Source organism: Amphiprion ocellaris, chromosome 3 (assembly GCF_022539595.1).
Source record: "Amphiprion ocellaris isolate individual 3 ecotype Okinawa chromosome 3, ASM2253959v1, whole genome shotgun sequence".
NCBI lineage: Eukaryota > Metazoa > Chordata > Actinopteri > Pomacentridae > Amphiprion > Amphiprion ocellaris.
The window spans coordinates 22291251-22314756 of NC_072768.1; the positions used below are offsets into that span (position 1 = coordinate 22291251).

The following is a 23506-nucleotide window of genomic DNA, read 5'->3' on the forward strand; positions in this document are numbered from 1 at the left end:
GAGCAGAAAATTGTAAAGTGAAGTATTTCAATAAAAATGTAGTAAACACTATATTTTGATCTGCAAGATTTCTCTGTCGCGAACAGTTAATTAAAGCACAAACTCAGTTTAGTTTCAAGTATCAACATGTTAAGAGACAGAGGACTGTGTCTGGACATACGCGGTGGTTTTGCTGATGTCTTGGACGCTCTGCAGCGGATCGATGGTGTCGGGGCAGCGAAGGATGCAGGGAGCGAACACGATGGCAAGGGCATTGGCTGACATCCTGTTCGTCTCCTCCTGCAGGGCGATCCTGTAACATACCACAATATAATCCTTTTAATCCTGATGTTGCTCCTTCCAGACTATTACACCCATTCCCACCAAACACAGCACTGAGAGGACAGCATGTGACTGGGACAGCTAACTCTGTGTTTTTAATAACTAGTGAAAAAGAAACAAAGAGAATCTGAAACCACTGCAGCCCTGATTTTACAAAGCTGACAATACAGACATTTTGCTCAAAGGCTAAAACATTATTCAGATCATATTTCATATCCTCATTTTCAGATTCAGGCTGTCTTGCCTGCGGCTGAACTGCTAAAGTTGATTCTTATCTCATCATTCACCTGACCAGATGGAAGATGAGGCGCTCCAGTGTGTTGAGGTGTGTCCTGCTGAGCTGGTCGATCACTGAATACACACCTCGGATCACCTCCCGCTTGTCTGGCTGACCTGAAAAGATAAAGAACACAAACACCACAGAGTTCAGGCTAGTGTTTCTTCTGAAGCTGACTTGCAGCTGGAGGAGCCTCTGCGCTGAAAAGCAGCAATAAGGGTTCACTGAGGGGCTAATTATGAGCTTACCCATGGCTCTAAGGAACTCCTCGTACAGTTCAAAGGTCATGAGAGGGCTAGGGAGGTCACGGAGCCACTGTTTGAGCACGCTGGCAATGACATGGATGTTGTAGTCATCCAGGTTCACGCTGCTCACATCTAGGGGAGGACGATAAGTTCAGACAGAAAAATGTAACTTTTCTTCCCCGTTCCTCGTTTTTCATGGATGAGCTGCTAGTCTGTCTTGAGGTCGAGCCTGGAATAACAACAACTGGACGGACAGCTATGAAATTTTGCATAGACATCTGTGTTCTCTGGAGGATAACAACCAAGAAGTTCAGGTTTGTGGTTTATTTATAGTATCACTCTTTAATGGACTGTCATGGAAGTTGCCAGGACCGTTATGTCCCCCTTCAGATGAATTCTAGTGAATTTTATTAGCTATAAAAATTTCATTTATCCAACATTTTGGTTTATGACATTCCCAGATGTGTTCGCTTTGTATTTAGCAAACACAAGCAAATAAGACAAAAGCACAGCCTCAAACACCCATTAGCATGTTTTCCTTTTCTTTCTTCAACTGTATAATTAGCTGACACAAGTAACTTTTAAATGTCAGGCATTTCATCACACGGATCTGATAGCTGATTGGTTCAAGGCATATATCACATTAGTGTAAATATCCTGAGCAGCAAACCTCTGTTTTGACTCCTGGCTGGCTGGACCATATGCTGCTGGTCTCTCTCGATATGATTGCTGTCTTTTTCCACAATTACTATCCAATAAACTCATAAAATGACCAACAAAAAGGCTTTGAAAAACACTGATTTCACTGCAGTACTGCTAAATTAATTAACTGGCCATAAACGTTGAATATATGAAATGTAAAAATTTGTCAAAGATATGAAATGAAAATATCTGAATATACATGTATGTTTATTGATTTTAGGGTCCGTGCCAGTCTCACCTGTGTCCAGCCCCTGTCGGAGCTCTTTGATCTTATTGGTGGAGCCTGATTTCCTGTAGATCCCCTCTGTGTAGAGGCCATGCATCTCGATGTAGTTGATAAGTTTCTCTACAAGTTGTGGCACTGTGCGTTCCTCACTGGTCAGACGGGACAACTCCACGCCAAACTGCCGTGACGACAGCTCCGGGTCATACTTGGATACAAAAATACAAACACAGAAATATGCCAGTGGGCCTACTGTGATGGACCTTCGATTGGTTAGTTATGAATAGAGTGATCAAAAAGTTCCAAGACTGTTCTAGGTGCACGTGCAACGAACACATCACGCTCACATGTATGCAACATGTGTGAGCAGCAACTGTCATAAATCACCATCGTATCAATACCAGGACCCGTGTTACACTCAGTTTTGCAACCAATGGTAAGTATGCATCTGCTATTTCTTGACAAACTGAAGCAAAGAAGAAAACACTACATTCTGTGTCAGTCAGCAGCAAGGATGAACCAACCCGAGGATCATCACTGATGAGGACAGGTGGATCTGCAGCAACACCAGGAGAAGAAATTGCAGTTTTAACAGTGAAAGAGGTGCAATTTCCAAAACTGGGAAAGGTACTTTATATCAGAATGACCAGCAGCATGCTCATTGTTTTCTTCAACATTCACATGGTTGTGCAGCCGGAATTTATCCCCCAGGGTCAGACGGTCAATGCAGAGTTCTGCTGTAATGTCCTGAGTGTGTCTCAAGGAGAATATATGGCTACCTGATCTGTGGTGAGATGATAAGTTGATGCTCCAGTGTCTGCCCCCTCACAACATGGTGACTACACACTGATTTTTTGTCCACAACAACACAATTATTACTCTCCACCTGCTGTAGTCACCAGACTTGACTCTGCAATTTTTATCTCTTTACCAAAATGAACTTCAAGCTGAGGAGTCGCTGTTTAGACACAGTTTAGTAGATTTAGCTCATCACAGATGGTGCTTGATGTGATGGAACTTCCAAGAAGTGTTAAAAATGTTGCAGAGGTGCTGGGATGACTGTTACGCTGCACAGGGAGACTGTTTTAATGGAGACTGATCGGCAAACTTTTATAGACAGTCCTGTAACTTTTTGATCAACCTTTGTAGAATCAAACCTTAGAGTTTGTGACAAACTAATCTAGACTAAAGGTAGAAATTTTATATCAAGAAAAAGAGGAAATTTTCAATATTAAATAGATCACCAGAAATTTAACTGGAAAAGTAGGAGTGACAGTTCTCTCTCATTAGTATTCTTTAAGTTTGATTATTTTCAAGTTTAGAATCCCCAGCAGATGTACTGCAGGCATTACTGCACACTTGTATTCAGATCACACTACGCTGGGTCCATGTCTGCTGTTGTCTTCATCCATAAACACACTGCAGCATCAAGACAAGAAAATATCCACCTACCTTTTTACTGCACTTGGTGGTCATCTTGGAGCAGCACTTCCTGTGGCAGGCGTAGCGACACACTGCCGACAAAGGACAACACAATCAGACTGATGGCATCTCCACAACCCCCTCACAACCACGGTAACAACAGCTATGGTGAGTCACGACGTCAAAGGTTCAGGTAATGTTGAGACGGCAGAGAGTTTGGGTGTGATGTCTGCTCTGAGCCGCTGTCAGAAAGTGCAGATGGAGCTCAGTAACCAGATAGAAGACAGATTTATGAAAGGAGCAGGAGGTTTAATCAGATTTTGCTGACACTCAAGCACGCAGGGAAAGTGTGTTAGTTTTGTGAATATGAACACTTATTGTGTGTGTGTGTGTGTGTGTGTGTGTGTGTGTGTGTTAAAGGAGTAGGAGGGGGTGTAATATGCCATGTGGGTGGAAATAAAAACTACACACAGGCGTGAGTGCCTGTGGGTAAGTGAGTTAGGAGAACATTAGGAACTGTTGGTGCTGTGTGGATTCTTGTGTGTCTGTGTGTGATCCTGGGCAGACTTGCAGATCCTTACAGCTCACTTTTAGACTGAATACAAAAGCACAAAACAAAACACTAGAGCTGCCGACAGAACAATGAGAGCAGTTGTTATTTAGATAACGGCATCAATAAGCACCGAAAAGTGACATCTGGCAGCATTTAGTGACGGTATGTGACATTTAGCATTCTTTATGTACTTGTATGCAGTTTCTAATGTCAGTGAATATTATATAAAAATATGGTGTTTATTTTTATCCATACTGTCTCTGCATAACTTTACCATAGTTTGAATTTATCATCAGAGTAACGTGTTTTGTAGTAGTTGCTAAACAGAGTTTATTATTATTTTCTTAATGATCCACTCCAGGTCCATTATGATGTAGAAAAACAAAATCTGAATAATTTCTATCTGATATAGTTGATATATTACATAAATATAGTTAAACTACATGGTTACAAATTCTTCAAAAGACATCAACACCTAATTCTGGATTGAAAATATTTATTCAATTGTATTTAATTTATTAGGATTAAAATATTTTTCATTTCTGAATGATTATTACCAGACACAAGTGGGTTGTAAAATTTCACTTCACACTGACGTCAGCTGCATGTTGGACAAGGACTGACTTTCTAAACTAGCTGTTACAAATCCAGCATGCAGACAAGCTGTCAACAAGCTGAAACCCCAAAACTCGCGAATTTCCCAAGATAATTCTTCAGATTTGATGCAAACTGTCAATAAATCCTCAATATACTGATTATTCCATCACCGCTGCAAAACATGTAAACCTCTGTAGTAGGGCTGCATGATATTAAAAAAAAAAACACATGGTATTTAGTTTTTCTGGAATACATTGAGCAATATGAAAAAATACAGGAATTTTAACAAGATAACTTGAACAGCTCTATTTGGAAAGAATAAATCACTCAAGAAAGATTGAGGTGATTGTATAGGAGAGTGCATTCGCAAAGAAAAAAAATCATTTTAAAAAAAGATGAAAAATTGCACATGCACACATTACAATGTCAATGCTGAAACAATATATGTAAATATTATTTGCATTTTTAAATGCGTGTGTGTGTGTGTGTTTGGATAATCCTCACATTTGCAGACGCAGGCTCGGTCCATCATCCAGATGAGGGAGGAGCAGTACTCGCAGTAGGTAGGGATGCTGTACTGGGTGGACTTGAAGATGTGGCCATTATGTTCTTCCACCTGCAGAGGGCAGTAGAGGCAGCAGTCAGATCGATTCAAGTATGAAACTTATTTTTGTTCTGTTCTAAATGCCTTATTTCAATGCATTTCTAAATTTCTAACTCACAATGTCAGTTTCCTTCTTTCTTGACTTCTTACGCTCACGTTTAGGAGCCTGAGAAGAGAAAGAGACAAATGTGTTACCTTACTAAGAGTTGACATTATAGTGATTCACAGTATTGAATAGTTTAACGTATTAATATTAAGTGAAGCTTAACAGCCAATGGAAATATTCTGCTGTTGTCCTTCAATGAATCCATCCAATTTTTTAACTTTCTCACCCTGCCGATAGTTCCCTCCATGGGCTTATACTCGGTCATGAATTCATCCAGGAAGACCTTGAAGGTGTTGACCCACACCTTCACAGGCGACTCGCTCCAGTCTCTCTGTTCCAGACGCATGGTCTTCTCCAGGATGTGCTCGAACAACGCGTAGAGATCCTTGTAACGGATGCTCTTCCCATCATCCATCTGGTGGTGAGGGAAAAGGAAACATGTATTGATGTGTAATCCGCATCATGAGATGCTCCAAGCAGCGGGAAGCAAACTAAGAAAAATAAGTGGCGAGGACTCACTGCCAGTGCGGTAGAGTACGAGTTGAAGATGTTGATCCTGAACTCCTTCAGTGCTTTCTTGAAGACAACATCCACCATTGTGTCCTTTTTGCCATCTTCGGAATCCAAGTCAGCGATCTGGAGGGACAAACAGTGATTTTTTTTTAGGATTCATCACTAAAACGGTTCCTTTGACATTACAAACTGTTACTAAATTTACTGTATGTTTAATGTAAAAATAGTATTTATGGACAACAGCTGAGGGCCTCCCTGGTTTTGTTCGCGCATATTTCCAAATTTGTCACTAACTCAGCGGTAAACTGCTTGAGAACATCAACTGTGTGCTGGGAGCAAACCTGGATACCACCAGGGCTGGAACCACACAAAGTTGAGTTTGGGTGAAGCTCACCCATGTGTGTTAGTGTTAGTTAGGTGTGCACATGTTTGCCCTCCGACCTTCTTCATGAGGAAGTCGTTCATGCTGCGATAGTCGTGGGCTGAGGTGAGGATGTGCAGGGCGTCGTTCTGCCACTGGGCAGGTTCCAGAGCGATGCTGCTGATCTTCACACTGCGACGCCTCCTCATTTTAGGAGACGGCTCCTTGTTCTCCTTACTGTCCCTGACCACCCGAGAGGGAGCCGCCTCCAAATCTGGACTGTGTGGAGGAGACTGGCCTTCTGGGAGACATAGATGGAGAAAATGTAAATTAAGGAAAGATACAAGTCCCTAAAGGAAAAAAAGTTTTTTCATTATATACATTATTAGTATTCTTTACTCTATAATCTGCTCCTTTTCTATTTTCCTTCATTACTTCTGAACCTCTTCTGGAGGAGGGCAGAACATTTTCTGTAATTTACCTGCAGGGTAAGTTTATGTTTGCAGCTCTGGAATTTGTCCATATGTATGTGGGTGTGTGTGTGCATGTGTGTATGTTTGTAAATCTACACTCAAGGCCTAAAGACAGCATATTTCGTTTGTTTTTCTTTTACCATGTGTCTCGCCAGCATCACTCCTGCTGGCCTGCTTCTCTCTCGACAGCTTTTTCTCGCCGTGTTTTGTTTTACTCCAGAATCGCATCTTCCCTCTCATCCTGCTAAGCATAAAACTGTTATTTTAATAATACACAAACATGCACCACAAAGAATGAGAGCAAAATTAGTACAAGACTATCGGTGAATGCTTCTACTATTGTAACACTAAACATGTCACTTATCTTTTCTTACAGTACAGTAAAAGCTGACGATTTAGCTATTGAAGCAGACTTTTTTCTGTAGCTGTATAGAGAGAGGCTCTAAGGATCTACCTTCCATCTTGACTGGAGGTTTTCCTCAGGACCTCGACCTTGCCCAGATCCCCTGACGACATGGTCTTATGGATCTTCTTCTGGTCTTTGTGAGATGACTAGAGAGCAGACAATGGCGCGCAGTGAAAAAGAGCACAAAATATTTTAAAACTGACTTTAGGCTCTGGCAGACTTCAGATTTGTTCAAGATGCTGTGGATTTTGATGGGAGGAGTTTAGTGAAAGTCTCCAGGAACTCAGCTTCCTGTTTAACAGAGGCTGGTTCCTCTATGTAGACTACTGGAGGACATGCCGTATTGAACGTAAACTATGTTATAGATTGATACTGTCTGTTCATAGAATTTTTTCTATGACATCCTATAGAGTATAGTATTCATAATATGACACTGTTACATTAAATCCTGGACGTAACTACATATTTAAAGGTCCCATATGGTGAAAGTCTGTTTTTATTGTGTTTTGTGGTTGTTATAAACATGGAGATGTATACTACAAGCCATAACTCAAGACCCCCTCAACTAGAAAGCCTCCCAGCTTTATAAGAGAACAAGAATTCTACTGAGGTGATACATTCCACCTGACCAACAGTGATCCAGCTCAAACTCTATAATCCTGCCCCCTCACTGAGAGATGAGTCATCTGAGTCTCAGTCCAACAGGTTTATTTACTTGCTAAAGCTGCTTCGGCTAACTGAAAAATGTCTGAGTGATAGCCAAAGCTCACCAAATGCTCTGCTGCTGGTTACAAGAGTGAACACAATCTCTTCATTCACTCCAGCATCTGAGGAATTGGAGACTTTTTTTTTATTGATGGCAATGTCACCACAACAGAAAAATCCCTAGTGTTAGCAGGCTGTGTGGCTAATATAGCTAACATTACCATTAGTTTTGATCGTATGCTCACATGTCAGAGGTCTTTAGAAACTGTAACACTGAAGGATATTCAGAGATGGAGGAAAATTTAAGATCAAATTGAGATCAAACTGATTGCTGAGAGAAAATCAAAAGTGACAGAAAGTCCTGATCTCACTCACTTGATCACATGTTTGTCAGCTACCTCACTGTCAACCACAGACACTGAGAGTCTTCTTCCTGAAGGGGGTGTAGACATCAGCAGCTCAGCTGCATTTAAAGCTGCATACACCCGTACAGTGTGTTTAGACAAGCACTAAAATTAGGGGGTAAACAGTCACGGTAAAATGAACCAATTTTGTAGTACTGTGAGCTAAAAGTTTCAAATACACATTCTGGGGACATGAGTAACTTTCATTAATTTGCTGAAAGGGGGCACAATATGGGATCTTTAAGTAAAGTTTTACTGAATCTCTTGACAAGTGAGACAACACATAAACATCTACTTAATCTGAAGAAATTATGCGTGTGAACAATGCTGATACTGAGAGTGTGTGACAGAGAAATAGAAGTCATAAGATCCTGTTAGAAAATGTTGTCGTTAGTGACAGTGAAGTTACTCTGCTCAAGGTTTTATCATGCAGGAGCAGTTGGCGTGCAGTGTAACACATGAGGCCTGACGTTTTGTTTTCACGAGAAGTCAGTTCTTGGAGGTCAAAATATGAGAGAACAATGTGTTTGACCACAAGCTGTCAGTCAAACAAAAGAGTGTTCTGTAAAGGTCACCATTTAGCGTAAAGAAGAAAGAAGAAGTAGTTACAGGGATACAGTACTTAATACACTGGCATTTTGACTTTTAACCTTTTATTTTTCCTTCTTGATTTCTGCCACTGTGAGAATCCTCCACCTGTAATTTAACCTGATGTGGGTGTAAATACCAAATAAAAAATATTTAAGATTAGCGGTAGTTATTGCTGACAGCAATCGGACAACAGCAAAAATGAATTCTCCTCACAAAAACCCAGGCAGTGATTAATCATTTGGGTCACTCGAATATTTACTTGATTCAACTTCCAAAATGTGAGGATTTGCTGCTCTTCTCCTGTTTTATGTCAATGTATTTCACATCCATTCAGGATCTGCGACAAAATATATGAACTGAAAATGTAAGTTTGTGGCGCTTTTGTAAAATTCAATTTACAGTATTAACATTTTTTTTTAAGTGATAAAAGAATTAACAGAATAAATGATGGGTAAAAAATTGCAGCCCTTTTCACAATGTGGCATGTGATAACTGAAGGAAACCAGGTGATTAAACTCCCAAATGTTGATGTATCCCACAAAAAGAAGAAGTTTATGTCTGATGAGGAACTGAGTGATAAATAGCAGCTTAGCTGGGGCCTATTTTCAAGCCAGCAGCCACTAAAGCGACGTGCAAGGCCATTCAATACAGACTCATTTCAGATGTTTTCACCATCATGAGTACTGTAAAACAAGAGCTGGCATATTAGCGGGAAACGTCTGTTTGTTCCAACAGCAGTGAAACAGTACGACAAAAGTGTGGTTAGCAGGGTTAAAAAGCTCCTCCCCCTGCCGTCTGGCCAAGTCCACCTGAGAAATGGGTGGAAGGGGGGACTGAAGTGGACAGGAAACTTGTTTGGAGGTCAGGGGACCTCTGGAGATCCGGTATTTACCATCTCGGAGTCACTGTGACAGTCAGCCTCAGGGTGGGCACGTGGGGGAGACAGGGAGGGGGGCAGCGTGTGGGAGTGGGCGGGGATGTAGTATTCATCATCGTCATCAGACTGAGTCGCCCCCTCAGAGTTACAGCGGGTGAGGAAGTCGGAGCGGGTCCGGGACATTCGAGCTTTCTTTTTGGGGCCAGGGCGGCCCACCTGCTTCCAGGCAACCACAGGAACAGATCAGCTCTGTGTGTGTGTGTGTGTGTGTGTATTTGTGTGACTGTATAAAATATTTCTATGAGAACTTGGAACTGACTGAAGTCTCTTTCAGACATGCACTTCTTTCTGTTAATCTGAAAGCATGTGAACATGTTGGCTTCATGTTTAAATGAACACTTACAATAAATGTACAATACAATGTACAATAAATAGTTCATTTTTACTGTTCTAGATTTATCATAGAAAATAATAACTAGGCTGTTATTTGGACACTCTGACAAACCGCTGTTAGTTTAGATTTAGGTTTTTGTGTATTCATGCATAATCATGCATTATACATAACTTGATGTACTGTCTAGTTTTGCATGACAACTGTTGCACCTGTACTGCAGCTCTCTCTGTCACTGCTGTGTTTTTTTTCTGATTAAAGTAATGATGAACATTAATGTTAAAGTGATCTATGTCCAAAGGACATGAGGCTTGATACATCTTTAAAGAAGTAATCTGATAGTAACATTAAGTTGTGATGTGCATGTGATGTGTGAGAGAGGATGTGGTTATGTTCATATATGTCTATGTGTCCTACCTCTCTGTTTCTGGATCCAGCAGATTTGGAGTCATCTCTGAACATGGCGAGAGATCTTTCCTGGTTCACCAAATCCTTATCTGACCTGCAATACGCAACCACATCTTTAAAAATTTTACACAAAAGCTCGAATCTACATTTAAAATGAACTGTGACTTCAGTTGAAAGACCATTTCACTCAGAAAGTGATAGACAGCATTGTTTTTTAAGAGCCCGTCTGATAAAAATCAAGTTTTTTGCCTTACTTACATGTCTGTATAGTGTTCTTTATATGCTAGAAGGCGCATCATGAGTGAACTAAGCAGTCAACACTGTAGCTGAGCATTTCTAAACTGCACCGTATTGATGGGTTCAGACAACCGAGGTTTCATATGCAACAAAAATAAGGAACAAATTCTGTCAGCTTAGGGGTGGGGCTTTCTGTACCATTATTATTCTTAATATTCAATTCAGAAATCATGTAGCATAGTGTAATTTTAGATGTGTACATTCTAAAGGATACAACCATGTAGAATTATATCAAAGTCATTTCAAGACAGGAAGGAATTGTTTTCATGGATAAATTTCTAAATATATAACTGTGATACACAGCAATGAGTCTTGAGGGGACCAGAGAAAGACTTTAAATGACAATTTAGACTGTATGTAAAAGACAGGAAAATATGTTGAATTGGAAATACACAAATTTTAGAAAACATATGATCACAAACAATGCTTCTTCATTTGGTGAAAGAGCTTTTCATCTTGACAATACTTTGTATAATATCTTTTCAGGAAAACATATAGATTTAAAGCAACAACTAAGGGCTTAATACCTAGGCCTAGACCTAAGGTGCCCAATAAACTAACACACATGTACAAGCAGTGCAATGTTTTGTGAGATAGTGCAAAAGCAGATTTAGCACAATTACAATTTTGACCTGCTGCAGAAACATAACAGCAAGATTTCTTCAAACTGCAGTCATAATCTTGAGGGTTACAGTTTCCTTACTTGGAGAATGGCAGCTTTCGTCTGGGTGGGGAGAACACAGTGGTGGAGGGTTTCTCCACCATGTTCACAATCACAGTCTGGCCAGAGCTCTTTTTCTGGGCTTTTGGGGGTTTAGTGTCCAGGACTGGACTTGGAGCTTCCTGTGCAGGCCGGATCGTCTTCCTCTCCTGTTGGCTGGGGAGAACAGCAGGAACACCGGACTTCGGCTCAAGGACGATCTGGATGTCCACCTCTGATGAACAAATCCCTGACACATCTGAACTCTCTTCAGGAGTGGTTGAAGAGGGGAACTTTAAAGACTTGTCCACCCCAAATATGTCTCTCTTGGCCTGAGTAGAAATCCCATGAGGCTGTTCGCTGTCTGATCCTACCTCCAAGCCTGCAATCGGGGTCATTTGGGAACTGGCTGCTACCGTGTCAGGAGCTCTGTCTAGGGTTTGGGCTGCCAGCAGCTCTCCCTCGTCCACAGGACTCTCTTTCTGCATACTGATCAACACCACAACAGGCCTTCGAGAGGTGGACTCCCTTCTCTCTTTGTGTGATTTGCTGGGGCTTTCAAATTTTGGTTCATGAACTGGACTTTGGTCAGAAGCAATATAAAATGTGGCCCTCGGCCCCTCCACTTTGGTTAAGGGCTCAGTCAAAGGTTTTTCATTATGGTTTGAATCTCTCAGTCTCTCGTGAATTTGACCGTCCAGAGTTTGGGGTTGCTCTTGAGGAGCAATCAACTGGGAACCTTCAGTCTCCATGTCTTCCACACTGAGCAGTTCAAAACTTCCATGAGTAGCCGGGGAATGTCTGTGATGGTCATCCACCTGACAGGCGCTGGTGTTTGGTACCAGGTCTTCTGGTAGGGAACCTCCAACAGTGATGGTTCGCACTTTGAGAAGCTCCAAGCTGAACTGTGCCTGCTCTAGCTCTCTCATTCGTCTGCTCTCTCGTTTTGATCTGTTCTTGTGGCTAGTATCATCGATGCTCCTACTACGCTCTGAGTCCTCCTCTTTTTCTGTGTCTGCTACATCAACTGAAACAGGCTTACTGTCTTTCAAAAGTTTTTCAGGGAAACCCTGGACATAAATTTGCTGTCCTGATGAGGCAAGATCCTCCACATTGCTTGCATCCATCTCTGCTGGTGGACTTGGTTGTCTACTGAGTCTCTCTTGCTGCTCTTTTAGATCTCTGTACCTGAGGACAGTAATAGTGAGGAAGGAAAAGGTGTCAATAACATCCATGTCTATATGCAAAGCATTCAGAAAACAGAAGCCTGTCAAACAACCATCAACATGATTTTATATTAAGGGCTGAAAACATGCAGGCTGTCACTGCTTTGCATTTCTACAGATTTTAACTAAAACCTGTAATATTTATTGCCTGATAAATGTGACTGAAATGTTGTTTCTTTGATATAATTTAATTTTGCTTATGTACCTGTCTACTACATGTGTATTTAAAAACTTAGTCTAAATTGATGTTCACTTATTACAATAGATGAATATTTTCATATTAAATATACAGATAAATCATTTCAAATTTATTTAAAAAAGAAAACAGTGAGTTATCAGAATAAGTTTAACTCTTTCATTCACCTGAGTCGAGTCACGTATCCTCTGCCCATCGCCTGTAACTGTGTCACAGTCCTGTACGTTCTACAGTAGCGGCTCCTCTCCTTGAATCCTCTCCAGGCTGTCTGAATTGTTGTAGCTGCCAGAGACCTACGATGGCAGCAATTTCTCCAGTTTCTCTGTATGATGACAGCAGAGTCGCGCCAGTGCAAGAACTTCCTACGCTCCCTGTAACTCCTCCAAGCCGCCTGCAGACACACCGCTGCTCCTTCCTCGATGCTCAAGTCAATAGTAGACTGCTTGACGAGGCAGAATCGCCACCATTGCTGCAGAAAAGGGGAAGGGCAAAGAAATATGTGTTGATTTACAACTGAGGTGGAAACAGATAAATATCAAGCAAGGTTTTGGGCTAAAATGGGGTTATTTTTTAAAACAAAAAGCACTTAAAGCTGGGATAAGCAGTATTTTTTTTTTTTTTTTGCGTTGTTCGCACTGATTTTAGGGATTAAATAATGTAGCCTGTGGCAGCAGACTACAGGTAAGCATAGGGCTTTTCACCCAGATTAGGTGAGCTAGTATAAGAGCTACAAAGTCTACATGAGAATAGAATATGCTGTTGAAATAGAACTAATAGAGGACTTTCACTCTGATGAACAGTGTTATAATCCCACGTAAAGCCACAAGTGAATGCTGAGTTTTAGTTTGACTATTTTTGAGTGTTTGAAGCCTGTGCATTTCTGCCTATTGCAGCTTTAAACATATTTTCCAGCAGTCTGAAAATATCTCCCTTCAGTTGGGTTGACTTCACACCAACTTTAGGTAATAGATTTTTATGATATTTGATACTTCTGTCATTCATGGCATATTACGTTATGTTAGGGAAATGTGATATTGTATAATTTACATCACTGGAATGCTTGACAAATTCATACAGGTTGAGGATACCTTGAATTATTTTGATTACACCCTGGAATTAGTCCATTTGAAAACTTCAACTGCATTCTTGGCACGGTCACACAAAAATGTAATTAATAATAAAAATTAATTCAACTCGTCTTTCTGACAAACTTCGCAAATTAAAGTCACAATGTCTTCTAAAATATTAGATACCGATTCACATTGTTCATATAAAGACATATTAACATTTAGAGAGATGGAAAGTCAACAGTAAACCTCAACATTTTTAGATATTTGGCAGTTTATATACGAAAGCTATAACTATTAATCTTCTCCTAAATGTTATCTGTGCTTTATTGGCTCTGGCTCAGTATTTGTCTCTGGAATGACTGGGATTGTTTTCTTTCAGCCTGACACGGATTTGGACAGCTCCCCTCCAAGGACTCTTCCAGAAACAACATACCGTCAGTGGCCTGAATTCAGTGTTTTCTTCCACTTCAATCTTTTCACCATTTGCTTTCTTTCTCTCTCTCTGTCTTTTTCTCCACAGAGACAACAGTATTTATTCTGTAGCATGTATTTTTTTTCTTATTTATAATCACCCACTAAAAACATCACAGTTAAAGATTAATTTGAATTTGCATGAAGCAGCTCTTGAAATCCTTTCCCTGTATATCTTAAATTGTTTATTAAGTTATTTATCCATTTATTAACCACAGTAGGAGGCTAAAAAGCTGTGTCTTTTGTTTGTATTTCTTTACATCTGCATTCACACAGATGTCATGTATTGAATACCTTTCATCATGAATGCAATATTATTGATTAATGATGAACTCATTTATAACAGAAACGGACACACTGGACATTTATCCTGTGCTAATATTGCTACTTAAAGTCACAGGAACACAATACAGACCACAAAATGCATTTCTTACATTTGCAACTGAGATTTAAAAGCACTATCCTAGTTGAACAGAGCTGGATTTAACATGTGCACCCCCATCCAGATATCATTAAGCATCACAGAAGACTTCATCATGGTGACCTTTAACTAGCTAAACCCCCACAATACTCTCTGCTTGTCAGCATGGAACTGCCTGTCTCCTCTGGTTGCTATAGAATTGAACAGTAAGAGGATCCACCTGGCGGCTCAACCACATACTTGAACATTTGACATGTGTATCTAGAAAAAACAGATTGGAATGGGACTCGGTATCCACAGATGCATAATATTAAATCACTTGGATCCGATTGGAGGCTTGAGTGGGACATCCTCATTTAAATTATACAGAGACAGCAATAATAGCCAGAGTAGAAAGCGAAAACTGCTGTGGAGTCCTAAGTGCATATCATCTCTAATAGAGACTATATTTAGAGCATGCCTTTTTAAGATCTGGAAAAATGTACATCTATTAATCACTTAATGCTTAAACAGTCCAGGACTAAGAACCCTTGATGGACTATGGAAACTCTTTTGAAATGTTGCCTAGAAGAAATTCAGGAGTAATGATGCCCACACAGCAGTAATGAGACTGCAGGAAGATGCTTGTGGAATTAGAGTATGACCATTTTTTGGGCTGTTCACTCTCCCACCACAGTGTCTCACCTGGATGGCACAGGCAGCTTGTCTCATGTTGACAAAGTGTTTCCTCTCCAGGACGGCCCTGAAGCGGCGCTGAAGTGTGACGATTCGTCGCAGGACTTCTTGGTGGAGGAGGGTCTGAAGACGCTGGCGCTCTGCTTCCCGTAGAAACACCTACATCACACAGGAACATTTACATGAGTGTCATACAGAGCCCAACAGATACAGTACATTAAAAGATCACAGAACAACAGGCAAACTGGTTTACCCTACCATTGTGTTGCCTACTTGATACCCAGCAGGGAGCAGGTGGATCCGCCTGAAAAACTCCCTGATACCCGACTTTGTTGGGCTCGTGCCCCGAGGCAGCAGCACGTGAAAATGACGAACAAAGTCCTGAAATACAACGAATATGACACAGTAGATGCAACGTGACTTTGGAAGACTGGAAATCAACGCACATTACAGTACATTATGTTATATTAAGAAACCTTATTCTTCATATGCAAATGGCAGTGTGTAATAACCTAATCAGATAAAAACTGGAATAATCGACAGAAACATTTAATCATATTTGTGCATAAATAATAAATGGGACTAAATTATTTTTGTTAGCCATCTGTATCATTGCACAATGTTTCCAATAAATAACACTGCAACACTAACATGGTATTGACTGTGGATCTGTTGTTCGATGGTAGTAGGAAAGTAGGTTACCTGGAAGGTGTACTTTATGCTGTAGCCTGATTGTCGGATCCGGACGGTTTCCAGCATGCCTGTGTACCTCAGCTGTCTGAGCACCAGACTGTCGTTGAAACGCAGCGGCAGCTGAGCAACACAGAAAGTAAAAGAGTTTAAGATAAAATGAAACAGACGAGAGGCATTCAGAGCAGCTGCATTTCAGTGACGACTCCTCTGCAGCAATAATTACCTTCTCAGCATTGGAGCGAATACACTTAACAAAGTACGGCTCTGACTGATCAAGAGTCTCCATCAGCTTATTGAGTGATGCCTGCACACACAAACACAAACAAAAAACATCACAGCCTCATTCAATGTAAAGGAAAATGCATTTTCAACACAATGTAGCTCTTATCCTGTAAACATATTTTTGATTAGAGATACAATATACAAGATGTTGTAGCTGAAGGTTGATAGAAATCTGCTTTGGTTGGATCACATGAAAGGAACCTGAGAAGGACATCACAAACAATAACTATACTGAGACATAAATGTGCAGGACAAAAGCATCAAATAACAGCAGCCGACAATAAAAGATTTATCTAACAATTCTGATTTCCTGATTCTAGCAACAACATGTATCTACAGTCTATAAGTTGTGCAGCAGAGAGCTGTTCAAATCTCTCTAACTTTTCTGTCTGCATGTTTAAAGACATTTGATTTTTTACTTGTTTGTGATGAATACTCTTTAATGCCTACAAATACTGAGTCTGCTGTGTCATTGCTGTTGTTGTATTTCACCAAGTTTTCCAGCAGAGGGCGACAGCAGCACTGACCTGGAACTGAGCACTGATGCTGGGCGGTTTCTTCTTCTTGTGCAGGTGAAGTAGAGACTTGGTGATGCGGTCATGGAGCGTCACACTGCTCAGGTAGCGCAGAGACTTAACGTCCAGCAAGTGCTGCACACACAAAAGCAGATAATATGTGAACATGTGTTTTATTGTGTTTAACAGACACAGTTTATAGAGAGTGATTCTAAAAATAGAAGTTGTACAAATGTTGTTTTGTGTCGTGTCAGGTCAGTATCTTACCTTGGGAAGGGTTGGTTTACTTTTGCAGTTTTTGTTTCTCCTAAAAGTGAGAGATAATGTTTTCATTAGCTGATATTAAGTACAGAATTTATGATGTATAATTACCAGAGATGCCATTTAACCCTCTGAACCCCACTGTGGGCTCATTTTTCACTGCAATATAAAGTTCTCATACACTTACTTTTCTGGAAATTGTGCCTACTAGAGAACCCACAATGCAACAGGATATCATCTTTTGTCTTGGCAAGGAATTATCAAGGTAGGTGAAAGTTTTTCAGAGAGCTAAAAAGTGCAGAACCTACAGTATGCTGGTGACAGCATAGAACTGGCTCATATCACATATTATTACAAGACCACCGGTGGTTGGTTAGTAAAAAAAAAAACTAAGCAGAATTGACCAAAAAAAAACAACAACAACAAAAAAAATGGCAGAAAGAGAAAGCTGTGACATTATGTTAATGCGTGTTACTCACAGTAGGATGCCCTGAGCTCTCTCCAGAAGTTTGCTGTTGGTAGAGTTGAGGAAAATCCCGTCTTCTTCCAGGGTCGGGCTTCCCGATGAGGACAGTCGGCCTGACCTGGAGCTGCGACCATTACATCCAACACTGTAGCCATCCCTACAAGGGCAGGGAGGGCGAGACAAGACACAGCTTTGATTCTTGAGCAGAACTAGCAGTATCTTTATTTTCTAACTACACACAGTCATTTGATTTAATAATGATTTAGGGATGAAATTACACTCTCCATGCCACACTCAAACTCACCAGCTGGCCTTCTCATTCATTGCGTTGGTTCCTTGAAGATCTGACAATGGTGTGCGGGGATTCTTCCTAGTTATACCTGGATGGAAAGAGGTGAGTGGAAAAGAAAGGAAAGATATATGAGATTCAAAACTCACTAGATTTATCTGCAGCTGCATCTCAGCCACTCTCTATTTGTAACTGGAACAGGAAAATTCCAGCACCTCAGGGCCTCCACAATTTTCTTATTTTCAGTTCCACTTCCCTTGAAATCCCAACACTACCCTTTCTTCTTCACCTTCAATCCCCCACCCCACCGCATTTTCACCACTGACATGATGAATTTCATACAGAGGCTTCAGCTGCTATCTACCCACCATCCTCTCATTAACTTCTATGCTGCATATCTACTATTATCCACAGCTAAAACTTTATCTTGGTGCTGTAGCTTTACGCTGTCCAAGTATGCTTCCCAGTTTGCGTGAGTGTGTGTGTCTTTTTTTCTTCACCTCAGTGGCTTTTGTGGTGAAGCATTAATGCGTGACGTTCCGTTTGAAAACAGGCTGCTTACATTTGTGGTTATCTCATGTTTAAGCTCAGATTTATCTCACAGAACTGCAGCTGACTTGGTGTGTAGCTCTCTTTCAAAGACAAAAACATGTTTTAGTGAAGGCGAGTCCTGAAACTGTCAAGTGACGTGATGGAGTTAAGAGAGTTAATGAGAAGATTAAGACCACTATCTCAGTATGAAGCCACATCCAGTGCGTTGATATCTTAGCAAAGCACAAAAACTGGGAACAGGGGAAAGATGTTCATATTCAACAAGACAAACTATTTTTTAGCTGGGATTAGTAACTTGCTGATGTCTCTGCCGGTCGCCTGGCAACTGTGATGTTATCAATCAGCTCTTTTGGAAAAAGAGTGAATAATAAAACTATTCTTTTATAACCAGCAAATGAGAGAGTGAGGTTTGTGTATGTGTATTTCTATAAAGCTGAGACTCAAGAGAGAGAAAATTAAAACGAACAGTTGTGACAGAGCTTGTGATATTCCAGCTTTTAGTCCTCACTGTGACTCACACCCCTAAAATGCAACATTCTGAAAACTAGAAAGAATTATCAGACTTTCAGCTTTCCAACAGCGTGTGAACTAACTGTGTGTCACGTGTAGTTGTATTTGGAAAATGACTCAAACCTAAGTTTAAAATTGTGATATTATATTTCATCAAATTAATTTTGTTCTACACACCTCATTTAGAAATTGCTACAAACAAATTGTTCATACTAACCAGAGTCTATAAAAAAATAAAACTTCTGTGCCCCTCGGTGTAGCTGAGAAGTCCTGACTGACTCAGCTAAGACCAACAATCACATTACAACAATTCAGTTGCCAGCTGAACCTGGCTGAACTGCAGTCTGTTACAGAGAGCAGATAGAAGACAAGTATGGAAACTTTCATTTTTTCAAAAGATTTGTCACATCACAATGCACAGAAGACATTTTTTTAATTTGCTCTACTTATAGCCATTGTTGTGCTGTTTTCATAGAAGTTCAAGACTTTATATTACAGTAAAAAAAAACGAGCACACATTGAGGAAAAATGTGACAACAGTAAAAAAAAAAACAACAAAAACCTTGTGATTCTGTGGGTTAATAGTGTTTTTCCATTAGATAATAAAAGGTTGTTTTTTTGGCAAAGGTCCTCTAAAGCTCAAGAAGAAATTGCACAACTGTTTTCACTGGCTGGCTTACACTAACCACCAAGTAGGCTACATAGATGCTGAGGTGTAAAATCATTGGAGTTTCCCTTTAACAGAAGAAACGCTGTGGGGAATTAACTTGGAAATTTTCCTGGAAATCAATTTCAGTGCTGACAGCTGTTAAATCCCACTGGAATTACAGCAAAGTGCTGCTTTACAAGATGAGGACGCGTGATGTGCATAAACACGCTTGGATGTTTAGGCACATGATGACACACTCCCCCACACAAATGCGGTTATCAGTGGTAAAACGAGCGATAAAGGACAGAAAGAAAATCAGCGGGTGTCATTAAAGCCTGCTGCTCCACAAAGACCCGATTCATTTGTCTGATCACTCGTGCGTGAGGATATTCCTGGTTGTGAGTGCTGTGCCTAGGTGACTCAGTCAGTCCAGAGCTCAGGATGACCCACATAGCTGATTTCTAATGTCTTATCAGCAGCTGTAGTAACACCACAAATGACCCATTATCATCAGCTTTCTTCAATACAGCCTGGGATTGATTTATCTGATTCAGTTTAGGGCTTCTGATTGGAATATAAGAAACTGGAAATGGGAGCACTTTTACCTCAGATCAGAAGAAATCCATGCTATTATAAAGCACATTAACAGGGATATGCTCAGATATGAAGAATTTCAGTGTGTTTAAAATTTGAATTTATGGTTCCAGAATAAAACACACAGAAGTTGAACCTGATGAAATCTTTCTTTTTTTTAAAGGAAAATTCCTCATATTCTTAAACATGAGTGACAACTAGAAAACACACATTTCTATCAGTAGTCACAAAATGCAGTGCTTTAAATGTGTAGAGTCAATATTACTGAGATTTTATGTTTATTTATGTCTTGATGTTGCAAAAAAACTGTCAGATCTGAAATAGTATCAAAACCTGAATTACACAGACATTAAGATAAAAACTTTTACCAATGAGAGGGAAGGACTGAGGTTATATGAAACTAACTAGGCTGACTAAATCACAAAAACACAATAAAACACAAACACTAATAATGCTGGAACACTAACATAAACCACAACAATGACATTTAAACCTCCAACACCCTGAACTCCCATGGTGCATTGCAGCACAGCAATTCAGTCATAGCGACCGCTACATTATTTTAATTATTTTTGCAGTAAAAAAAAGCATTTTCTAGCCTAAAAATTGTAACACAATATAAAAGAATATAGAAAATAATAATTAAAAGAATATTAAATGGAAATAAATTGCGCAGCGTGCAGCGCTGGGCACTGTAGACTGTAGCATCAGCCTCCTCTGTCTCCAGTGTGCAGCAGCATTCAGCATCTCACTTTGTCCATTTCACATAGACATCTGATCTCTGCACAGTGTTGCTCTGCGGTTTTGTGCTGTGTGTGGGGAGGGTTTATAAAGCCTTAAAATATATATAAATAATAAAATAAATATGGTCGCTACTTTGTGGATTTTCGGAGGGACCACTGTCTTTTATTAAGACTGTTTTATTCTGAAAGCAGCTCCAGAGACTGAAGCACTGTGAATAATGAGAAAATCACAGTCATTTCCACAGCTGCCTTTATCCCTTTCATGTGTGTTACATGCAGACCATTTGTTGGTATATTTTCAGGGAGCTTTGATTCACTATACATTAAACTAAATGAAAACATATTGCAATAATACACTGGAAATCAGTCTACAGCATTAAAAAAACAGTGGTTTCACTATTCGTGTCCTAATTACGATGAGGGTCCGCTAGTGAACTGTGGCTGCACACAAGCACTTCTGGTTTTCTGTTCAATTTTCTTTTCACTTTCTATTAGCAACAATGTAAGTAACCTGTCAAAGAGACTTTTTGGAGGTTTTTGGAGCAACTCACTGTATTTCTCATCTTTGCATCTTTGAAGGATCTCGAGGCTCCTCTGGTGAACTGGGTGGTGAAGGAAACTGAAGTTGTCGACAGTTTTCACGACCGCGCAGGGAACTGCTGCATCGTTTCCTAAAACACAAAGAGAGGGAGGGTGAGAAAAGATGAAGATTGTTTCTCATGAAATGTCCCAATTGGGGCTCATGAAAGAAAAAGTCATTTTAAAGTATAGCAAATTACTAAAAGTCTGACATGTCCTCCAATTTTTTTTAGCTCAAAATACTGCAGAGATGTTTAATATGACCATGACTGTATAATCCTTGGTTTCAGTGTCTGTAGCTTTAAAAGCTGGTCACACCCTCTTCAGGAAGAAGACTCTCTCTGCGTCTGTGATTGACAGTATGGACCAAACAGCAGCTGATTATGATGTGAATGAGCTTCTAACTTTCTCTCTAAGTTATCATTTTACATGAAATATTGTTGAGTTCATACAACAGTTGTTGTCTTTAACTTAATGTGTGGTGGTGAGTTTGTCAGATGACATTGCAGAGCAACAGCTTGGAATTGGCTCTGAAGTGACTGCTGGTTAACATGCAACCTTAATGGGCTGTGTTTCAATAACTATTTCAAACTCTGTTCTGTTTTCTGACAGCAGAAACAGAAAAATATGTAACAGAGAACAGCCTTACTGGGAATTCAGCTGTATTAAGATGCAGCATATGTGAGCACAGAGAGCAGGAGAGAAGAAAACAGATAAACACTCTTTGAGTTTGTATTGGTTTGAAATCGGTCCTAAAGTTTTCACCCTCTCTGAATGTCCCTCAGCGTTACATTTCTGACCAGTGGCTATATGATCAAAGCTAATTGTTAGCCACTTCAGCCATATAATACTCAAACACTAAGGTTTTCCTATTGCTATGGAGACAATATCAACAAAATCAAAGTAATCCACGAGTCTTCAGTTTCTCAGATGCTGGAAGCACGTAAAAAAATGAGTTGACAATGAATTCTATACCAGTTTTTTTGTGGGTGTGCCTGCGGCCGGCCTCCCTGAAAGCCACATGAGCTCTGAAGTAAGCACGCAGCACCGCCCAGCGGAACGTCGCCACAGGGTCGATTCCCATCAGGCCACAGATGAAGGCGTTCTTGCTGCTCTTCAGCAAGGCCACAATGTCGGGACGCATGTGGTCAGTGTTCTTCTCCCTAAAGTCCTGAATGAAGGAAAGACAAAGGTCAAATTTTGGTTATTTTTTGAGACTAAGTTTGTATCATCCTAATTCCTCTTAGACTATCACTCTGTCAAGCTCTATCTTTATCTTGGAGAGCAAATTTATGACTGCAAACACACACAAAGGAACATTTGTAAGACCTATTAGTTACTACAAACTAGGGCATACTGTAAGTTATTGTCTGTGCTGTGATTTTTATTGTTGTTAAGCAGAGCAAAGCCAGCTGGCAGCACAGTTTAAAGCTATTTATGGTCAAATGCTTCACTGCTGTTACTCCACAATTACAGGGACAGATTTAAAATGATAAAGGAATAGTATGGCATTTTGGAAAATGAGCTTTTTCACCTTTTGCATGAGAAGATTGATGTTCATCTGACTCGTGCAAGAAAGCAAATAATTATTATTTCCCAAAGTGTCAATCTATTCCTTTAATCTTCAGGCGATTGATCATGGTTAAAGTTAAATAGTCATACAAACTGTAAATATGTAATTAATTCCTAGTTGTTTTTCTTCTCTTGCTTCACATTAAATATGAGGTGAAGAAAATCTTTTCTCACATGCATATGTGTATAGAAACACATGCCCCATCTGTCTCTAAGGAATGAAATATTCCAACTGAAGCTGCGCTATGATAACAGAGCCATGAAGTGTAAACCTTCAACATATTCTCTCTCCATATGATACAAGTCAGCTGTGCGTTCACTACCGAGCCAGCGTCAGACTAATTTCTCTACCGTGGCTCTTGCTGCACAGTTCACACCAAACGACTCCTTGCCTCTCAGCAGATATGGGATACTTTTCCACAGCCATGATAACCAGCTGTTATGGATTTATATTATAGAGTCAAACAACAATACGCTCGGCTCATTCCAGCACATGTGCTTCTTATCAAAACGCAGCTGGGAAATGAACAGAGAATTAGATCTCGCTGCAAAAATAGGTCGACAGA

General features: G+C 40.2%; 1 protein-coding gene across 17 annotated transcripts in view; it reads right to left on the bottom strand.

Moving 5' to 3' along the window:
- Positions 1 to 23506, bottom strand: part of LOC111570087 (unconventional myosin-IXAa-like) — a 151119-nt gene that overhangs the window by 8365 nt on the left and 119248 nt on the right. For 8 of the 17 annotated variants that reach the window (XM_055008735.1, XM_055008733.1, XM_055008718.1 and 5 more), the window contains 26 exons: positions 22344 to 22539; positions 21341 to 21460; positions 17757 to 17832; positions 17466 to 17609; positions 16993 to 17032; positions 16738 to 16860; positions 16152 to 16232; positions 15938 to 16048; positions 15494 to 15616; positions 15245 to 15394; positions 12766 to 13067; positions 11180 to 12364; positions 10189 to 10273; positions 9396 to 9599; positions 6852 to 6949; positions 6538 to 6641; positions 6005 to 6225; positions 5570 to 5686; positions 5277 to 5465; positions 5063 to 5110; positions 4845 to 4956; positions 3221 to 3282; positions 1784 to 1976; positions 847 to 975; positions 609 to 714; positions 161 to 292 (listed from right to left, as the gene is read on the bottom strand). In XM_055008735.1, the coding sequence (XP_054864710.1) occupies positions 161 to 292; positions 609 to 714; positions 847 to 975; positions 1784 to 1976; positions 3221 to 3282; positions 4845 to 4956; positions 5063 to 5110; positions 5277 to 5465; positions 5570 to 5686; positions 6005 to 6225; positions 6538 to 6641; positions 6852 to 6949; positions 9396 to 9599; positions 10189 to 10273; positions 11180 to 12364; positions 12766 to 13067; positions 15245 to 15394; positions 15494 to 15616; positions 15938 to 16048; positions 16152 to 16232; positions 16738 to 16860; positions 16993 to 17032; positions 17466 to 17609; positions 17757 to 17832; positions 21341 to 21460; positions 22344 to 22539 (4451 nt within the window). The remainder of the gene's footprint in view (positions 1 to 160; positions 293 to 608; positions 715 to 846; positions 976 to 1783; positions 1977 to 3220; positions 3283 to 4844; positions 4957 to 5062; positions 5111 to 5276; positions 5466 to 5569; positions 5687 to 6004; positions 6226 to 6537; positions 6642 to 6851; positions 6950 to 9395; positions 9600 to 10188; positions 10274 to 11179; positions 12365 to 12765; positions 13068 to 15244; positions 15395 to 15493; positions 15617 to 15937; positions 16049 to 16151; positions 16233 to 16737; positions 16861 to 16992; positions 17033 to 17465; positions 17610 to 17756; positions 17833 to 21340; positions 21461 to 22343; positions 22540 to 23506) is intronic. The other 9 variants (XM_055008737.1, XM_055008728.1, XM_055008741.1 and 6 more) reach the window with 6 other exon arrangements.